Here is a 17,917-nt window from a genome sequence, read left to right on the forward strand (position 1 = left end):
CTTAGATATCTCACCATACCCTTTACTTCATATACACTAATAAACCACACAATGGTAAAAAATTATCTTTAAGAGATTATCTTACTGATCGTCTTGCATGCGGTCATGTCGACGTGAAGTGCTAAAGACATGGGTAGTTTGCTAGGAACTCCCGCGAAGCTTTGTGTATGATATTCTGACCCTTTTGAGGCTTCCCATTGGACTCAGAATATTACTGTTGAGTTGGAAACGTATGTCAAATTTACCTTGTATCTAGATGGTTTGCTTCTTCAAAACTGGCTTGTTACGCCGTTACATGAGCTTCAGCACGACGCTCTAACATCATGATGGTACGCCAATGCCTCACGACGACGATGAATGTTAACTTTTGGATGATTTATATCTATGCGAGCTTCAACCCGCATTGGGATAAGGGGTGCATTTTTTTGCTAGCCCATAATTATATTCCAACTAGGCCCTATGCTATAAGGGAGCTTTGTGCGTTGTTAAATGAGCTATTTAACCCGAACTTCTGTTCTGCCTCAATTCCTTGATTTCCAAAGGGGCATTTCGTGAGCTGTACGTGACTTGTAGATAGCTGTCAGCTGCTATTTTCTGTCCCTATATCGCCGTTTATGCTAATGGCATTGTCTATGCTAATGGTTTATGCTGATGGTACGACAGGGCAATAAATGCTAAGCTTATGCGTTCTTACTCGACCTGTGAATATCTGCACTGATGGCGCAACGGCTCAGAGCACTGAACGACCTTAAAATAAAAAGACAGTTTTTCAATTCCTTTTCTCAACTTCAGCTTCCCGCAAAGATTTGTCCGAAGTGTTATTAGGATGTTAATAAAAATCTGTTACAAAAAAGAGGCATTATTTTTACCCGACCGAAACTCCTAACGCATGCTTTTTTTTTTCTGTCTACGTTCAAACCACGTGCAAAGTCACCGTCATCGCGTATGGCGTCCTGCAGCAAAAGTTCGAATTCAGCACTGTCCTGATTGGAGATCTTGGAAAGCTGACGGAGGGTCGCATTAAATCTGGTAAGGCCCTCAATGAACCTTATACCAATAACACGCAGAACCTCGAAATATAGTCACTCCATCAAGTACCACTGCAGCATGGCTGCAGGTCATTGATTTTGTGACGCATCAAAAATTAAGGTATGCACAGAGGCAACAAAATCAGGTGGAATAGCTCCTTTTCTTTTCTGGAGGAGGAGGAGGAGGAAGTGATTGTCGGGGGGGTGGGGGGGGGGAGGGGGAAAGAGGCCGGTAACTGTCTGGCGTTTCGCCGACACCTCAACCGGCCGAGCGGAAGCGAGGAGGGTGGGAGAGTCGAAAGAGTAGGTATAGGGGTAGAAAAGAAGTAGGAAGATGGTGAGTGGGCGAATGCCGAGAATTAAATACATGTAAATATCGCGGCGCAGCAAGGCAGGCGGGATTACACAGTTGAGTGGGCCAACCCCGCTCATCAGTTATCTCTACATTTATCCGCCCCCACTCATATCCAACTGCCCCCATATCATGTAACCACTGTACCTTGCTATGTTTTTTTTTCTCTTTATGTTGTTTGCTGTTACATGTGCTGTCTGTTGCCTTCTACTCCCGTACGTCTCGCCGCAGTTACTACTGCCCTACCCGCAGTGTTAGTCGTTCTTAGCACTATTGCCGTCGCGTCTCTCGCACTTGTTGTTGTTGTTGTTTGTTATATTTGTTGCTGTTTAGCGTTAGTCGTTCTTAGCACTGTCGCCGTTGCGTCTCTCGCATTTGTTGTTGTTGTTGTTTGTTATCTTCGTTGTTGTTTTCTTTGATGGGTTTTTTTTCTTTCTTTTTTTTCCAAGGGTGATTAACCCCTCTTCTCCTTTTCATTTCTGTTTTCGTAATTTTGGAGATTCTATTCTCTGCCCTAACTCGTAGCACTAGTGCTGCCTAGTTGATGTTGTTTGGATGATGTACCATTTTACGTGCATCTTTGAAGAGCTGTTGGCCTTGGCCAGTGCTTTTGGTCGGCCGTGGACAATGCCCAGTTGGCCCGGGAGTTAACGACGTGTAGAAAAATGAACAAATTTACAAACTTAGCAGTTATAATGTCTGCGTTATCAGCAAGTTAAGCGCTTGCCTTTTGGGTCAAATATCGGGTGGCCTACTTCCCAGCCTCGCCTCCGCACCTATAGTACACGCTACGGTGCTTGACGACAAGAAACAGTGACTACGGGAGTGGGTGGACTACAACAATATAGATACGTTGTCCATGTACAAGGGAACAATGGGTTGAATATTCCATTATCACCACGGATTTTAAGAAGCTCTTGATATCTGCCCCTCTTTCAATGTCTACGACTGTGGTGCATCATATCGGTCCTGTCTGAAGTAAGGCGCCACCCTGCCTGGACGTCTTCGTGCAGAGCAATGGACATCCATCTTCGTGAAGCACACGGAAGGCTACTACACCGCCAAAGAACCAATCACGGTGCTGAACGTGGCACCTGCGTTCCTCGTCGAGCTTCTCGACGCGGCAGGCGTGGGAAGGCGTGGTCTCCGGTGTCTCATCGCCTGGAGTGTCCTGCGACGGCTGGGAGATCTCCTAGAGGGCGCCATGAAGTCGGGAGCCGCCAAGCACGAGGACGTATGCTTCGAGCACGTGCGACTCGCAATGGAGCCAGCGCTTTTGAAGATGTACATGAACTGGAGTGAGTAGCCGCGTTTAAATAAATACAAGTGGCGGATCGCAAAGCACCGCGCAAACTTTTTGAACTCTTCCCCTCAGGGGAGTAATGGACTGCACAAAATACTCTGCTAAATACCCCAAAAAACTCTTCTCCGCAGCGGAGTAATTAAGAGCAAGGAATATTCCACTGAATGCCTAAAAAATCTCTCCATTAGGGGAGTAAATAGAACTCTGTTTTTGGGCTGCGCTAGGGGACAAGCCATTTACTCCCTATCCGGGGTATTCCCGTTTAGCGTGTAGCGTATCGCATCCATGTAAACGGGGCGAATGCGCTAGGAGAGCGCGTGACATTAATGCGCCAGACAGTGGTGAATTTAGACGCGTAAGTAGACCCTCGAAGGGCATGTAAACACGAGCGCATGGCATCAGGAAGTATGCCGACAACAGTAAGGCATGCCAATGCCGCTTTGCATTTAGGCACTTCTTAATCAGGTGTGAGACCCCAGACAATGCGAGTCGAGAAAAAAACGCCAACCAGCCGAGCCGGAAGCACCGCTAGCGCCAGAACCGCATTTGCGACACCGTATGGCGCCACCACCACTTCAGTGTAATTCGCTACATGTAAACGCTGGCGCATCGCAATACAAGATGCACTAGAAAATGCGACACACTACTGTCACCTTCTGTCGCGTTCATGTAAACGCGGCTAGTGTGATGATGACGTGATCTTGTAACGTTCCCTCCCAGCGTAGGCGCCGCAACTCCTATTTGACGGAGTGTCCTTCTCTCACCGGCCCATATCGAGCACTCGGTGTGGAGTGCCAGGGGTACCCTCCTTTTTAATCGTTCTACCGACACCCCGGACGCCATTTTATGGGCTGCCAGTTTTTTCGAAGAAGAAGCACCCACAGTTTGGCTAGTTGGTGCATCTTGGAAATTAAATGGCGCACAAGGAACGAGGGACGGACAGAATAGGGAGACCAGACGTCCCGTTTTAGCCGGTACAGTCCCGTTTCTGAGGTCCGCTACAGCTGTCCCGTCTTTTTGACACGCTGAACTATCATGTCCTGTTTTCGCAGGAGTGCACAGTTTCAAAATTGGCGCTAGGCGAGTTGGAGAAAACCAAAACTGTCCCGACTCGCCAAAGTATATCTTACAAATATGGCCTTAAGTAGTTTAAAGCATTTCAAAGAGAGTCAAAATTAGATCTGTTCTTGCCCACGAACGTTTTTTTTTTTTTTTTTGCAAACACGGGTGTAGAAATATTTTTTAGTCGCTAGATATAGCACACATGTTGACTTGCGGTTGGCAACACTGCACCTTCTATTTTTCAGAGTGGCGAAAAAACGTGCTTGCGTGTTCAACGTAGATCTTCGCACAAGTGCGGAGAACTTCACGACCGAGACTTGCGGGATAAATTCCTGCTTGAAAAAATTCAATCGTGTGCGAAATACGACAGTGAAGAACCCAAATCAGGACCTTCGAAATGAATGAACATAATGGAACTTCGAGTGGTATAGTTGCCTCGGCCTGAGTAAAGCCGTTGTGCAAATTGTGACGTTTTAAATAAGAGCATTTACGCGTTAATTTTTTTTCTCTTAATTCCCCCTCCCCCATTTCTGCTGGTGGGTTCTGTTTTCTACCTCCAGGAATATGGGCACACCGGGACAGAACGAATATAAACAAGTGCTTAAGACCACGGTTTCATTGCTGCATGGCATTGAGCACTTACCACATCATTACCACAACGACTTAACAAAAATATAAGTAGATGGAGCTCATGATGGCTTATACAGATTGACACAACTGAATGTATTTTCATGCATATATTGCGCATGTACTCTCACGGCCACTTTCCGTAATTTAATATGTACAATTTATTAACTCTCGGAATCATTTCGTTACATAGGCGTCATTACTGCCCGCAAATTGACGCGGTCCGATGACTTACGAATAACAGCCATATCTGCTAGAAGATTTGGTTTTTCAAATTACCTTTCCTTGTTGTTCTTTGGTAATCCGAAAGATAGCTTACGAAACATTCATCCGTATCAAACTGAACAACGCATCAGCAATGCAGTGTCCTCGTAAAAATTTCTTAAATAACGATGTATAGGAGATTCAGAACCATGCCATGCAAGATTTATTTCTAAAATAGGACCTGCATTTATGTATCGAAACCACTAAGAATGTATTGCGCTCTTAACCTCCCCAATATTGCACATCGTCGTAACACACTAGCATCGTTCATACCCTCATATTGTTCGCATAAAAAAGGGGTATTATTGATACGATTATATTTGGGAATATGCCCATCATGGACTACGGCGATTTGCTGTGAATACAAGATTCAAGGTGGCTTTCGAAATTTTTCTCCAAACTATGTGTTATTTCGAACCTGGCGCTTTGTGAATTCCCCGACTCCATAAGCTGAAAGAAAGAAACTGATAACAGTTTTATGGGCGCCGTTACCATAAGTTCGGCTCTAGCTTATGAAAAATGCATTAGAAATTCGGATCGATATGTCAAAAGGTTATTTATATAGTTGTTGCTAAGCATAACCAGTGCTACTTATAAATCTCTATCTGTTCCCGCAGATACAAACGGGAACTATTAAAAGCATGACTAAACGTCATGAGCGATCTTGGATGCCATTCGGGTAGCGTCAGTGGCAAGGGTTACGCTACCGAAAGTCTCTGACCCTGTTTCGATGTATGCGATGCCATCAAACACAGCGAGCTGGCTTGTACTTACATCTGGTGCCGCGCGTCTCTTGGTATTCTTATTCTTTTTGTCTTATTTTGTACCTATACATTGCAGCCTTTCACCAGAAATGTTACCCAAAAATTTTAGGATTTTTAGTCACGTGGGCTGAGCGTTATACCAACCCCGCATGTCTCGCATCGTATCCGGCGTTGCGTTGCGGCCTCGCACAACTATACTCGCCGCTCAACTTTTAATACGCGCTTGAAGCAAATAACCACCCGCAACAGTAAATTGTCAATGGCCTCATAATTTAAAGTTGCGTCGCCTCCAATGCGGTACTTTCCCAGGAGAAATACTCCCAGAAAAAATCAAGGTCCTTTTCCTAAGAAAAAGATGGTTGAAACACGATGCTGTCCCCCATGCAACCTGAGCCAAAACCAAATTCCACAATCCGCTCTCCCAAGGTCCAAAATCCAAACTTCCAAAGCCCAAAGCACATGTCCAATCCTGCTTAGAAAACGTATTTCACCATCATCATCATCGCTTTCCGTCAGTGTGTTTAAAGGGGCCATGCAGACAAACTACAAGTTTGTTTTATTCGAAAGATTTTGTGTTTTATAATGCCCTAGCGCGTGTCCGGCAGCAAATGATGCAATATTAACTGAGAAATTAATCAATTTGGGTTACAATTTTGATTCTCCCGCCAAATGGTGTGTTTTCGGGACGTCAGCAATGAAGTCATAAGTGCGCTTATTCAAACGAACAAACGAACTTCCACTGCGTCATTCGGCTCTGCAGCCTTGCTTGCCGTCAATTCTCCCAGGTGGCGCTACCACACTCATCCACGGACCATTGTCCGCCGTCGGTTTGTTTTTGACCGTATTTGCACCTGGCTTGTTCTTGTTATTGTAGAACGTAATCATTTCATGAAACATGGGGTATCCTCGACAAACAGGGTCACATAAGAAAACGTCGCTTACGCCAATCGGCCAGTGTCGTGTAAGACAACTACAAAGCGGCGGACTGCTGTGAAGCTAAAACAAGCCTAGTGCGCTCAGTACCAACAGCAGTGCGCATCGGTACTTTTATGCTTACGTGTGTTTTCGTAACTGTCATTGTTGTTACTGCTGTAAAATGATATGCATTACATTTAAGCGCAAATAGCTCTCTCGGCAAGCTTATAAGCCATGCCTAATTTGTGTTTGCTTTTGCCGGCCTCAGGCAATCGCACAGGGGGGCGCATATGACATCATAGGTTCTGTTGCGGGAAATGAGCGAGTGGGTCGCATGGCGGCCATTCCCTTTTTCGGTAATTAGGTAGCTTATTTGAACGAAGTGTGAGTTAACAGCAGCGTCACTATGATTCTAACGAGGCAATCTTATGAATGAACCAAACTTGTGTTTTGTCTGCAATGGCCCATTTAAAGTTTGCTTTCCTGCAGTGTGTTTTACAGGACGTCGACGCCATCAACGAGGCACATATAGCTTCGCTTTAAAAATATTTGCTGCGGAGGTTCGTTAAACCGGTTCACTATTCATAACGTCTCCCGCAGCTGGCCACGAGGCATCCTTGCCGAAGGCCAGGAACATGACCCTGAATGTCAAGGCGGCCTTCAAGCACCTCATTCAGCACTCGTCGTGGATGCAGGGCGATACCCAGACAGCGGCCCTGCGGAAGCTCACCAAGATGTCCGTCTTTGTTGGGTTCCCTGGCAACATTCCCGATGACGAGAGGTTGGAAGGTCTCTACGGTTAGTTTATGTAATCTCGTATATTTCCTTAACGAGTAACTGACTGAAAAAAAATTGCTTCAATACACGCTGTGAAGGCGTTGGACTGCGAAGCTGTAAACGACACCCACAACGATTACCCATGTGACGTCATTGAATTCACACACGTGGCTTCATAAATAGTGAAACCGGAGACTATGGCAGCCGTGTCGTGGCTTTCGCGGGGGCGGGGTCCCGAACGCAGCAGTCACGGAAGAAAGAAAACGGAGAGGAGCGTCTGGCGAAGGGTGAGGACGAGGGCGGCATGCGCGGCTATGACGTAATCTCTTTCTCACTGCTTCACCCTCACTCTTGTTTCATGTGTCGCCGCCAGAGAGCGCCCTCCCCGCACACCCTCTCCCCAGACGGTGTTCCCTTCGCCGCTAATCCTAACCCCTTGAACGCCGTTATCATGCGTTATGCGGTTTGCACTTCCAACGAGGGTTTTGAATGAGCGCAGGTGGTGAACCCGCCGCTGTTCTCGTTGAGTACACAGTCTGTCGCCCCGTCTCTTCGTGTTGGTGCAGCTTAGTCGGTTAGACTACGGGCTGTCGGTCCGTTACTCCGTTCGTGTCCAAGTTCGATTCCTAACGGTGCCGGTAAGTTCTTTTATTTAGCCTGGGTCTTTTCTGCTGACGCGGACACGAAAATTTCCTTGGCTGGTAGAAGTATACTGCTTCGCAGAAATAAAGAGTAGGGGCAGACCTGCTCGGATGGGTGTATTGAGGAAAATTTTCACTAGCATGTATTCGCTTATACATCATTATCAAAAAGATTTGGCTCCAATCCATGCCGTGAAGGTGGTTGGACTGCGAAGATGTAAACGACACCCACAACGAATACCCATGCGGTGTCACTTTAATTCCCTCACGTGGCTCTGCAAAGAGGCAAACCAGAGACTCTGGCAGCCGTTACCTGGCCTTCGCGTGGGCGTTGTCGCGAACGCAGCAGCGACGGCAGAAAGAAAACGGAGAGGCGCGTCCGGCGAAGGGTGAAGAGGAGGGCGGCACGCGCGGCTATGGGCGACTATGGCGTTATCTCTCTCACTGCCTACCCATCACTCTTATTTCATGCGTCGCCGTCAAAGAGCGCCCTCCTCCTCCCCAGACGCTGTTCAGTTCGCCGCTAATACAAACCACGTGAACGCCGTTATCATGCATAATGCGGTTTGCACTTCACATGAGGCCTTTGAATGAGCGCAGGTGGTATACGCCCGCCGCTGCGCTCGTTGAGGACACCGGCTGCCTCTCCGTCTCGTCGTGTGTCCGCAGCTTTGTGAGCAAGACGACAGGCTCCCAGTTCCTCTCTTCGGATCCAGATTCCATTCCTGGCGGTGCCAGCAAGTTCTTTTATTTAAAATCAATTTTTTTGCTGATGGAGACACGAAACTTTTCTTGGCTGGTAGAGGTATACTCCTTCGCATTGAAAGGGCTACGGCTGGTGTGCGATTGTGTGTCCAAGGCAGCTGATTGTGCGACATCCTAAGAGCAATACAACCGACAAAGACGGATGCTATAGCAGAAAGCCACTAATGCGCTTCCCAAGGAACCGCTTGTTACTTTTTGTGTTCCATAGCGCTGCGTTTATATCGCCATGGATTCAGTTTCCCTTTCTCTCCCCTGGTGGCAACTTTCTGCAGATACATTGCCAAGCACACTTCACTGCCTTTATTAGATGCGACGCTGAGAGGAGCATCTCTTGCCGGCGGCCCTGTCCTGCGTCTGTCGTCGTCGGCGTCCGCGTCCGCGTCCGCACAGCTGCGTCTCTTCTCCGTTCATCCCCTCTCCTCTCGCCGTGATAGCGCGCCCTCTCCCCCAACATTTGTGGCGCGCGCAGTGCGGCGCGCTCTCACTCCGCCGGTGGGCGGCGCTGCGCGCGGCGCAAGCGCCCTGTGCGCATGTGCAGCGCCCTCTCTCTCCGCGGTCTCCTCTCCTTCGGGCGCGCTGCGCATTAAGCGGAGTGCCGCGCTCCGGCCGGTCTCTCAGTCGACGGTCGTCCGCGCTATGCTTGCTCTCTCTCTCTCTCTCTCTCTCTCTCTCTCTCTCTCTCTCTCTCTCTCTCTCTCTCTCTCGCATCACCCGACGATTGCTCACGCAATTCGAGTAATCGACCCAACGGAAACGCACAATGGAACCCCCTTCAGCGTCGCATCACACCAGGGTTCCCGCGAGGGGAGGTGGGCGTAATTTTTTACTTTCCCCCTGTGGTGCAGACAAACTTGGCGACTCGAACGCGTCTCGCTTCTTCCACGACTGGCGGCTGGCCATGGAGCAGTTTTCGAAGCAACTGTTCCGCGACCAGGGGCACGCCCTCTTTCCGCTGACCGAAGCCGGCGTTTTCTACTTGACCACCAATGGCATAGGGGTGGCCGCCTCTGCAGTCCAACCACCCTTCTTCTACGGGACAGGACCGGCTTCGTTCAACTTTGGTGCCCTGGGCACGGTGAGTTGATGATGACCATGCTAATGCTTTGCCTCTTCCCTTTTTTGTGGACTTTACGCGTACGGCGAGGTAAAGTGACTCGTTGACTGAGTCTGCTGAAAATCTTAAAACTGCTATTGTCCGCTAGGACCAAAATTTCCCTACTTTATTCATCTATGGAGCCGTCCTACCTGGTTATCTGTGATTTTATTTACGAGCATAGTTATCTCTCGTTATAAAGAAATCACTTTATTTGAAATCTCACTTTATTTGAAGTGTTTCATGGTCCAGACCACATGCAGTGTATAGAGAGCACGTCTTACCGCTTTTAACGAAGTACCCCTTACAACGAAGCCAGGGTTTTCTGTATTTTAATCTCCCTAGCCCCCTTAATCGACCACACTGCTTCTGGCTGATTATCCTATCTGAGTTTGGATTTGAGGAAGGCTGATTCGACTGCGTGACACTGTGAGCTATCCCCAAATTCTGTCAACTACTACTGTTCAATTTCTGCGGGCTTTATACATTCCGTCTTCATAGTGTGTGCATCCCTAAACACCCCATGCATATTCTCAAGGAATATTTTCGGAATTCGGGACCGCGAGGTTGAGCTGCTGAAGGTGTAGAATTGTAGTGCCTAGAATATACTAGAGTAGAACGATTCCTTTCTCCTTAGCACTTTTTTAGAGCCGTGGTTTCGCGTCGTCCGTCACTGTCGGCCTAGTTGTAACCGGGAAAACGATGAGGCACAGAATATAGAGCGGGCAGGAAAGCGAGAAGGGAAATATGGCGGAAGTGTGTGAGGAGGAGGACGGTACGTGGAGGCCGCCAGACATGCTCGGCGGCGGCGACGCGATGAGAGATAACGCCAGTGTAGATGTGTGCCCTCACTTGCGGAAATAAGCGCGCGCGATTGCGCCGCCTAAAAACACGTGCAGAGTTTCAAAGGCCACACCAGTGTGTGTTTGCTGTCGCGGAGAACATCTACCAACTGAGAGTTCTCGCCCCCTCTCGATACGCCTGAAGAGCACGCGAGAATTATACCGCGTTTCTGTTGCTCCTCCACCCCATCTGCTAGGAATACGGTTGCCTCGTACTCAACGAAACGCCACGTGCTTGGTCCGTTCGCACATACTGACAGGTGATGATTTGCTTACTACACCAAGCACGACAGTGCTCGTTCTCGCTGCCGTTGCGACGTTGCCGCGCGCAAAAAAAAAACAAAAAAAAACAAGGAAACAGCGTGCGTGGGCCCACCCGTGTTGGTGCTACCAACACTTCTATAGCCAGGCGTGCGCTTTGCTGCCTCAGCGGCGGGATATCTCTGTAGTTCACTTTGGTATGACATATATCTAAATTCAGAGTAGGACCTACCATAAAATGAAGAAAAAACTCGTACAGATATGCCGACGAAGGGCTTCATTATATCTTCAAAGCTCACGTTGGCAGTGCGCGAACGATGGCCGCACTTGGCAGTTCGGGCGGAGAACACGAGAGGGCACTGACTTCGGCGCGCATGTCCCCTTCGGCGGGTGACTCTGGTTGGCTAGCGGAAAGCGGTGCCAGCGGCGCGCCGCAAAAAGTGGGTTGGGCAGTCGGGACCTCTATGCTTAAGAGTACCGCCACTTGTGCTCCCAGAAGCGTCTGGAAGCCATTTTGTTTCTGGTTTCCAGTGTTGCCATCCAACGCAACGGAACCACCGCCGTTTGTGACCGGAAGAGTGTGACCGACCGCTCTAGCGTCCACGCATGCAGCAGGAGAAAGAGAGGAGAGGCGCCCAGAAACAAAATGGCTGGACCCATATATAAACAAATATCACGTGGTGCCGACCGACCAATGAAGATTCCGGCGGCACATAACAATGACAGAAAAGAGTGCCGACACTCTAAAAACCTTTATTTAGTGAAGTTATAGGCACCCATTCGTGGGCGGCAGAGACGTGTTGCCGCGAAAGCGCATTCTGCGGGACGCGCTTCTAAGCGCGCGGCGTGCGTTCGCTAACAAAGAGTTTTAGAACTCCGTATGTTCCGTGTTGTACGGGCGTTCCGTGTTACCGGGACCCGACTGTGCACTTGCGCATTAGTTGCGGCAGGGTGGGGTGCGCCTCCTCGCCCTTCCCGCGTGCGCAGCCGCACTCGGGTCCCGGTCAACACGGTACCGACGGAACAGACGGACTGCTAAAACTCTCTAATGACGCGATCACTTCATGATCTGAAGGAAATGCTGCCCGAACAGAGGCTCAGCGCCGCCGACGCCAGAATCCATAGGTGCGCGCCGCCCCTTGCGCCATCACCGCCAATTTCGAGCAGTAACTAGTTACTAGCAATGCGTTACCGGTAACTAGTTACTTTTTAGTAACCTGTAACTGTAACTGGCTACTTTTAAGTTAGAGGAACATGTAACTAACACTTACTTTTTACACAGTAGCTGCAACAGGAAATACCGTTACAGTCACTCCCTTTTATGTGAAAATTATACAGCAGCGCTTGTAAAGGCCGACGTACAGCTCGCGCTTTCTAATTTTTCGGACTTCCTTCTTTCTCACGTCCTCTCCACCTTTCACCCTTGATTGGATCCCCTTGCTTTAGGAACGGTGGTCGCTAAGAGAATCATCTTCCCTGCAGAAGACTAAAAAATTTTCTTCTCCGTGATTTGATTGGAAACAATAAAAAAGTCATGAACAAACTGGCATTTAGACCTCCGAAAAAAGGGAATTTTTTGAATGCCCGCTTTGAGGAATAACTCATTCTAAGTTACAATGTGTAGTACAAATAAATTTCCCGCAACCAAGGGAGCATGAACAAAAAGTTGACGCAACAAAGTGAGGCGTACACCAAGATTGTTGCTTGAGCGTTTCTCTTTTGAAGTTACCTTCGGGCTTCGTCTAGGGTTTTACCACGTGCCATTTGGACTACCCGCATGCCTTCGCACATTTCCAATAAATCACCTCTGTCATTTGGTTTTGGGATGTATCACTTACTTTTATTGAGTAACGGAAAAGTAACGACGTTACATTTTCAGAGTAAACGTAACTGTACGGCGTTTGTTTGAGTCTCTCCCTTTTCGCCCAGTTTTCGCGCTGTTACCCGGCATCTAACAGGTTACTTTTGGAAACTCTAACTGTAACTGTAGCTGAGTTAGTTTTTTGGCTTTAGCAAATTGTAAGGGTAACAGTGTTACCTTTTACTGGTAACTTGTCCATGACTGGTCGCCGAGAAGACTTCGCAGTTCGCGCTGGGCTCAAATTTCGCATTAGGAAGTATCGTATTCGTCAGCCAGATTTTTTTGTGTGTAGTTCTTTCTACTAACACTGTTGAAAAGGAAGGGCTCATTTACGTCGTCCTCGTGTTTACGTTTTCTTAAGTATTTTAACCCCAGGGATGTACACGGCAATCCCGAACCTTCCCGGTGTATTAGAACACCCCGTGTAAGGGTCTTGCAGACGCCTTACGCACTTTGCCACGTGAAGTTTACCAAATGATAACGACTATTTACGTTGTAAAAACTAGTTCTTCGTATGCTGCCCCTTTCGCCCTCGCACAGACCGTGGCCCACGAAATGATGCACGCTTTCGATGCTGACGGCTCCACCATCGATGGCGACGGCAACCCTCGCCGATGGATCACTAAGGACATCGCAGAGCAATACGTCAACAAATCGATGTGCCTGCGGAAGTCCCAAGATGTGAGTGCTGTTTTTTACGTTGTTGTTTTAAAGACGATAGTCTTTCCTGGGCTACTTGGACGCGGAAATTGTGGTCTGTCTGTGTGTCGTCCCTCGATTGATTCAGCCGCCCTGCCAAAGTTAACGCAGATGACATTTGCCAAGTAAACGCCTCCCTTCGCTTTCCCGCTCACCTCTCATGTTGTCCCTCTTGAGGCGCGCTCCTCCCAAGGTAAAACGCTAAAGGTAGGCTCAAGTCAATTTAAATTTCCCGCGTTCCACTGCTCCAAGCCGGGTGCCTGGAGGCAGCGCTGTAGTACGGCGGTCGCGCGTAAATACAGGCGCCCTACTTCAACGTCTATATAACCGCGTTGCCCTAGTCCATGTGCGCTCCAAGCAGAACTTGGAACCTATCCAGTGGAACATTTCGTAATCGTTGCCGCTGGATTTCTTAAAACGCCGCCAGAAGCTATAGAGGCGCGGGCCACAGCAGGCGACATTGTGATGTTTTTTTTTTTCTGCAGTGGATGTAGTATTTAATTTCGCAAAAACCAAGCATCTGCGAATTTTTTTATAAAGGGACACTGTAAATCTCCCTTGTGTATTAATTTTCTCTCTTATATTTGCGTAGTGTCTTGTTCTTGCTGAACAAAGTATGATCTTGTTGAAGAAAGTATGATCTTTGTTGTTGTTGAACAAAGTATGAACATATGAACCGGGCTCAGACGCTTAGATTTGGCTGTGAGTATATCAGACTACTGCGCAGACTTCGTTTCACCTTGGCCGGGTGGCTGAATCGAGTCACAGACAGACACAGACAGACAGACAAACGAAATTTCTGGGTTTAAGTAGCCCAAGAAACACCGTCGTCTTTAAAACGTATTGACAGTATTTACATGACGGGATTGAGAGCCCGCGCAGGCATCGAGGACACGTCAGTACTGGTATAAAATATTCATTTCTCTCCCTCGTACTGCGCCCTGCGCGTACATGGGGAGTTCACAACTAAAGCACGTAGTTTTAAGTGCGAATGCACTTCTTAAGCGAGCCTGAAGCGTCCGCCGCCGTCCGCATAGCAACAGCTGCGGGTGCGCGCGCTCCTCGTCTTCCTTGGCAACGGGGGGAGATGGGCGCGCGCTGCCTGGCCGCTGACATGGCACATACCCACGTGGGGGATTGGCCAGGAATCGGGCGTGAGAAGGGCTAGAGTACTGACACGAAATTTCAAAGCTGAGATCCGCTCTAGCAATCAAGTACAACGACAACACAAATAGGTGTCTGTGCATGGCACATACCCACGTGGGGGATTGGCCAGGAATCGGGCGTGAGAAGGGCTAATGCACCCGCTTAAAGGAGTACTGACACGAAATTTCAAGCTGAGATCCGCTCTAGCAATCAAGTACAACGACAACACAAATAGGTGTCTGTGAATAAATGCATCTTTCTTTCTTTGTAGTTGTGTGTGTGTGTGTGATCTCTCTTTCGCGAACATTACCGAACCGCGCAAATTCAACTCGTGCATTCGCACTTTCACATTCTTCCCCTCGGGGAAATGCGGGGAATTTTTTACGTTGGGGAGCGCGAAAGTAACCACTCGAAAGAGTGACATCACGGAAAGCCATAGAATGGCGTTTATACTGGTGTGGGGCAAGCCTGCAATGCGTTACTTCCACGTGCTAAACTGCAGGCTTGAAAATTATATTTCGAAAACTGGGGTTTAGCATGTTTGTAATACAGTCTTCCTAATTTTGTCGTGAAGACAAATTACAACCTTTTTTGTAATTCGAAAGAACTAGCCTTTGGCAACTCAATCAGCTTAATTCCAGTCACAGAAGCTGTCTTTTTCACGGGAAAGGAAATGATTAAATACCTAAATTTCGCGCTAGATGACGTATGTACCTTAAAGGGAACAATAAAAGAGTAAAGTTATTAATGTGTAACTGCACATTAGCATTGGACTGGTAATACAAAACCGAACTACAAGCAACATTATAATCACAGTCCCAGTTTTTTATTGGAAGCAATGGTCGGCGACCCCCAACTGGACAAGCCTGTCCCTGTGACGTCATAACGACCCGCAGATCAAGTGGCTGGTCTGCATTCATTGCTCCATCTATCTTGATGAATGTTTACCTTGGTTGTTGGAAATGTGCGTTAAAACTGGCATCATTGTTATTGGGTCAACGCAATCTTGTGAATGAAATGTATTTGTATTTTGTGTACATAGCCCCTTTAATCTATAGGTTGTATTCACTGGCGAGGTACACATGCAGGCAACCACGGGAGTGCACCGTCACTGGTTACGTGGGGCTCCGCGGGATGGCGGTACTTGTACGTGCTAAGCACGTGATATGTGTTGAACCTTCCAAACTCTACCACACCGAACACAAAGTAATGCCTCGACTCCAATGTGAGTGCGATTAAAAACATCTCTGTTGACCCCACCGTTTAGGATTGGATTGACACGGGCCAGACGACGCACGCCGGTGTTTTTTTTTTTTTTTTTCTGCGGCGTGTGGGCGCAGTGACACGAGTCGCGCCATGTCCGTGGCGCTTGCGGCTATGTCCGTGGCCGTTTCTAGGGTTGCCAAGCGAAAAAATGACAGCTAAACTTTTCAGTGAATACGACCTATAGCTTAAAAGAGCGTGCTCACGCCATCTTGGGAAGCATGACCGTGGCCGTTTCTAGCGTTGCCAAGCGAAAAAATGACAGCTAAACTTTTCAGTGAATACAACCTATAGCTTAAGAAAACTGCACCACGAACATGCTTCCGCCATCTTGGGGAGGATTTTACTCTAATCAGCGCTTTGGCTCCATCGGCACACGCGTTCCCAGGTCGGCCACAGCGCCTACTTCGATCTGCTGACGGCCGAGGCCGACTCGGAGAACCTTGCCGACTTCGCCGGCCTGCTGTTAGCGTACGAAGCCTTCGAGGCGCTTCCGGAGCCGGAGCGGGCCCCGAAGCTGCCCGAGCTCCCGCTGAGCCCCGAGCAGCTCTTCTTCGTCGCCCACTGTCTCCGGTGGTGCGAGCCGAACGGCACCCAGTACGACGCTGGTCGCCGTGCGCCGGCACGATTTCGGTGCAATGTCCCCGTCATGAACTTCGAGACGTTCGCTCGCGCCTTCCAGTGCCCTGCGGGGTCTCCTATGAACCCGGAGAATAAGTGCACCTTCTGGTGATGGCGCGCCGGTCCGCCGCTTAATTGATTCTCGCTGTTGCAATGTGCCCCTATCGAACCGCCACGAGTTATTTTCTTCGTGGTTTTTAATTACCTTGCTTATTTTGATACACTTATGATTATAAATATTTGGCTGTTGCATTTCCGCCCTTACATTATGTACAGCATCTGAACTTTGGCCCGTTTTTTCTTCGTTGCGCGCTTATGAGCTTCGCACAAGATTTTTATTTCGTTTTATTGTGCCTGAAGATCCAAATTTCATTTTACCGCTAGCTGCGGCCAGAACGAGAACGCCCGTATTATCGTTTGATATTTGACAAGCTATAAATCTTGCCCCCTAAAGCAAACCTCTATTATTTTCTGTGCCGTTCTATGAGTTTAAGCAAGTGGCGATTGAAGGAACATAAAAATTGACCTTAATGACACAGGAGGAGTGTACAGACGATGGGATATGTGCACAATACGGGAACTCTTGCAGTAAAAATAAATGTTACATTTCATGGTTTGGTTGTTTAGAGGTTGCAAGTCTGTTCTATGCCCACTGCCTCTTTGCAAACGGGATTTTTTTGCCCTCATGTGTATCTCACTAATTAAAACTCGCTGGTAATCACAACTCAGTACAGATACTATAAATGTTATACATATGACCCCCATATGACCCCATTAATCGCCTGCGTAGCGTCGGCCCGTCAAACGTTACAATTCATCAATTCACTACTGCTAACAGGTGTATGTTACCAACAGGATGGTTTCGTGGGGCAGTTGCCTAAGATTGGCTACACATTGAAATTTCACCTAATAACAAGCATTGATTACGGAACGGCATCGACCACAAGAATAACTTGGGGAAGTTTATGCATTTTATTGATTATTGGTGACCCCAAATATTTCAACAAAATAAGCTTCTGCGTTTTTACAGCCCCTTCTTTCCATAGGGGTGATTTCCCGTGCAAGCCGGGTGAACTTCCCAAGCGTTGTAGTCCCACACAAGGGCCGAGCGCCAGACAGGGGAGTCGCTTGTACCTATTTTACCGGTAGGTGCCCGGCGCCACCAAGGCACACGAATGCACACGGTGCCTTCCACAGCCACGGTGGACGCTCAACCCGCAACCGCCTGTGGCAGGACATACCGTCTGTCTCTCTCACCCCCGGCAATGGCGCGACGCAGCATGATGGTTGATGGCCCCGCCAGGTGGACAAGGTCAGGGGCCCCTCGCAAGGGTAAAGGCAGCTTTCCAGACGTGAAATCCTCTTTCAACGGTCCGCACTCGACCAGGGATGCCTGTACCCATTAAAGAAACTGGTGGGTGCCCGGCGGTACCAGGATTCGAACCCACTACCTCCCGCATACGAGGCTAGTGCTGTACTTCTGAGCCCTCGCTGCGGTGGACGTTACGACCCCTTCCACTGGGGCATTTCCCGACGAAGTCGGGTAACTTCCCAAGCACCGGATCTCCTGTTCAGGGTGTGCTTGTACCAGTTTTTTATACTGGTTGGTGCCCAGTGGTACCGAAGTACCTAC

At 48.5% G+C, this 17,917-nt stretch overlaps 1 protein-coding gene across 1 annotated transcript in view; it reads left to right on the forward strand.

Moving 5' to 3' along the window:
• The window catches only part of LOC144161743 (endothelin-converting enzyme homolog), a 49,798-nt gene extending 33,402 nt beyond the window's left edge, over nucleotides 1-16,396 (forward strand). Inside the window, exons 8-12 of the mRNA XM_077692350.1 lie at nucleotides 2,394-2,678; nucleotides 6,916-7,113; nucleotides 9,344-9,573; nucleotides 13,096-13,236; nucleotides 16,052-16,396. Coding sequence (XP_077548476.1) covers nucleotides 2,394-2,678; nucleotides 6,916-7,113; nucleotides 9,344-9,573; nucleotides 13,096-13,236; nucleotides 16,052-16,396 — 1,199 coding nt within the window. The remainder of the gene's footprint in view (nucleotides 1-2,393; nucleotides 2,679-6,915; nucleotides 7,114-9,343; nucleotides 9,574-13,095; nucleotides 13,237-16,051) is intronic.
• The last annotated feature ends 1,521 nt before the right edge of the window (nucleotides 16,397-17,917 follow it).

The sequence above is a fragment of the Haemaphysalis longicornis genome, unplaced genomic scaffold, assembly GCF_048455015.1.
Source record: "Haemaphysalis longicornis isolate Haplotype H1 unplaced genomic scaffold, Haemaphysalis longicornis Haplotype H1 scaffold_12, whole genome shotgun sequence".
Lineage (NCBI taxonomy): Eukaryota > Metazoa > Arthropoda > Arachnida > Ixodida > Ixodidae > Haemaphysalis > Haemaphysalis longicornis.